This window comes from Salvelinus sp. IW2-2015, unplaced genomic scaffold (assembly GCF_002910315.2).
Source record: "Salvelinus sp. IW2-2015 unplaced genomic scaffold, ASM291031v2 Un_scaffold2277, whole genome shotgun sequence".
Lineage (NCBI taxonomy): Eukaryota > Metazoa > Chordata > Actinopteri > Salmoniformes > Salmonidae > Salvelinus > Salvelinus sp. IW2-2015.
The window spans coordinates 70,379-71,404 of record NW_019943604.1 but is presented as its reverse complement, the minus strand read 5'-3'; the positions used below and the strand labels follow the sequence as shown (position 1 = coordinate 71,404).

Genomic DNA, 1,026 nt, shown 5'->3' with positions numbered 1-1,026 from the left:
GGACTGGAGTTGGGCTGTTGGGGGGACTGGAGGACTGGAAGCTCTGCCTGGTTAGATGATCTCCCTGCTGTTGCGGATGGCACAGCACAACACCATACTAAAGATCATCCCTATAATCTAGAGAGAGAGAGAGAGAGACAGAGAGAGAGATGTAAATTGTCTTTCATACCGTGTCTTCTCAGTCATGTTGACACTGGTCTACTACCATTGCTTTATTGTATTGTTGTTCTCATTAATATTGTTGTTGTAGTTGCTGTTAATGGTAATCACATGTCCACTATTACTATTATTATTATTGCTGTTGGTCCCACCATTTTTGTTATGGTAAGTATGTAAGTAATTAAAGTCAATAAAGTCTATTGAATTGAAATTGAGAGAGAGAGAGAGACAGAAAGGAAGGAGACATTGTTGGAGAGCAATTTAAAGTAGTGTGTTTATGTGCGTGTCTGTCTGTGGGAGAGAAAGACAGACTCCGCAGTCCTGTTCTCACCATAACTGCAGCGATGCCGATCCCCACGTAACCGATGATGTAGAGTTTACTGTTGAAGAACTCCTTGATGCCCACCTCACAGTCCTACACACACACGTTAGAAACAACATAAAGATTTAAATTAAAATTCCAATCTTTTGCCCAAGTTAGCGATGATGGCTATCCAGGTAGTTATCTATTGTCATTAGTCCCACCTTGGTGTCACCTGGGGCCTCGGGGCAGACGCTCTGGGACGTCCCACAACAGTTCAGCTGCAGGGGAGAGAGGGAGTGTTACCATGATTACGGATAGTCCTGAATGAATCGTAAATAATGATGAGTGACTAAGTTACAGACACACAAATATCATATCCCCAAGACATGCTAACCTCTCACCATTAAAATAACAGGGGAGGTTAGCATTTTATAGCATACCACCAAGACATGCTAACCTCTCACCATTACAATGACAGAGGAGGTTAGCATTTTGTATCATAACCCCAAGACATGCTAACCTCTCACCATTACAATAACAGGGGCAGTTAGCATTTTATATCA

General features: G+C 42.3%; 1 protein-coding gene across 1 annotated transcript in view; it reads right to left on the bottom strand.

Annotated features, from left to right (window-relative positions):
- LOC112073501 (CD81 antigen) overlaps nucleotides 1–1,026 on the bottom strand; it is a 32,911-nt gene continuing 31,885 nt past the window's right edge. Inside the window, 3 exon segments of the mRNA XM_070440172.1 lie at nucleotides 1–117; nucleotides 491–574; nucleotides 685–741. Coding sequence (XP_070296273.1) covers nucleotides 52–117; nucleotides 491–574; nucleotides 685–741 — 207 coding nt within the window. The 3' untranslated portion in view covers nucleotides 1–51.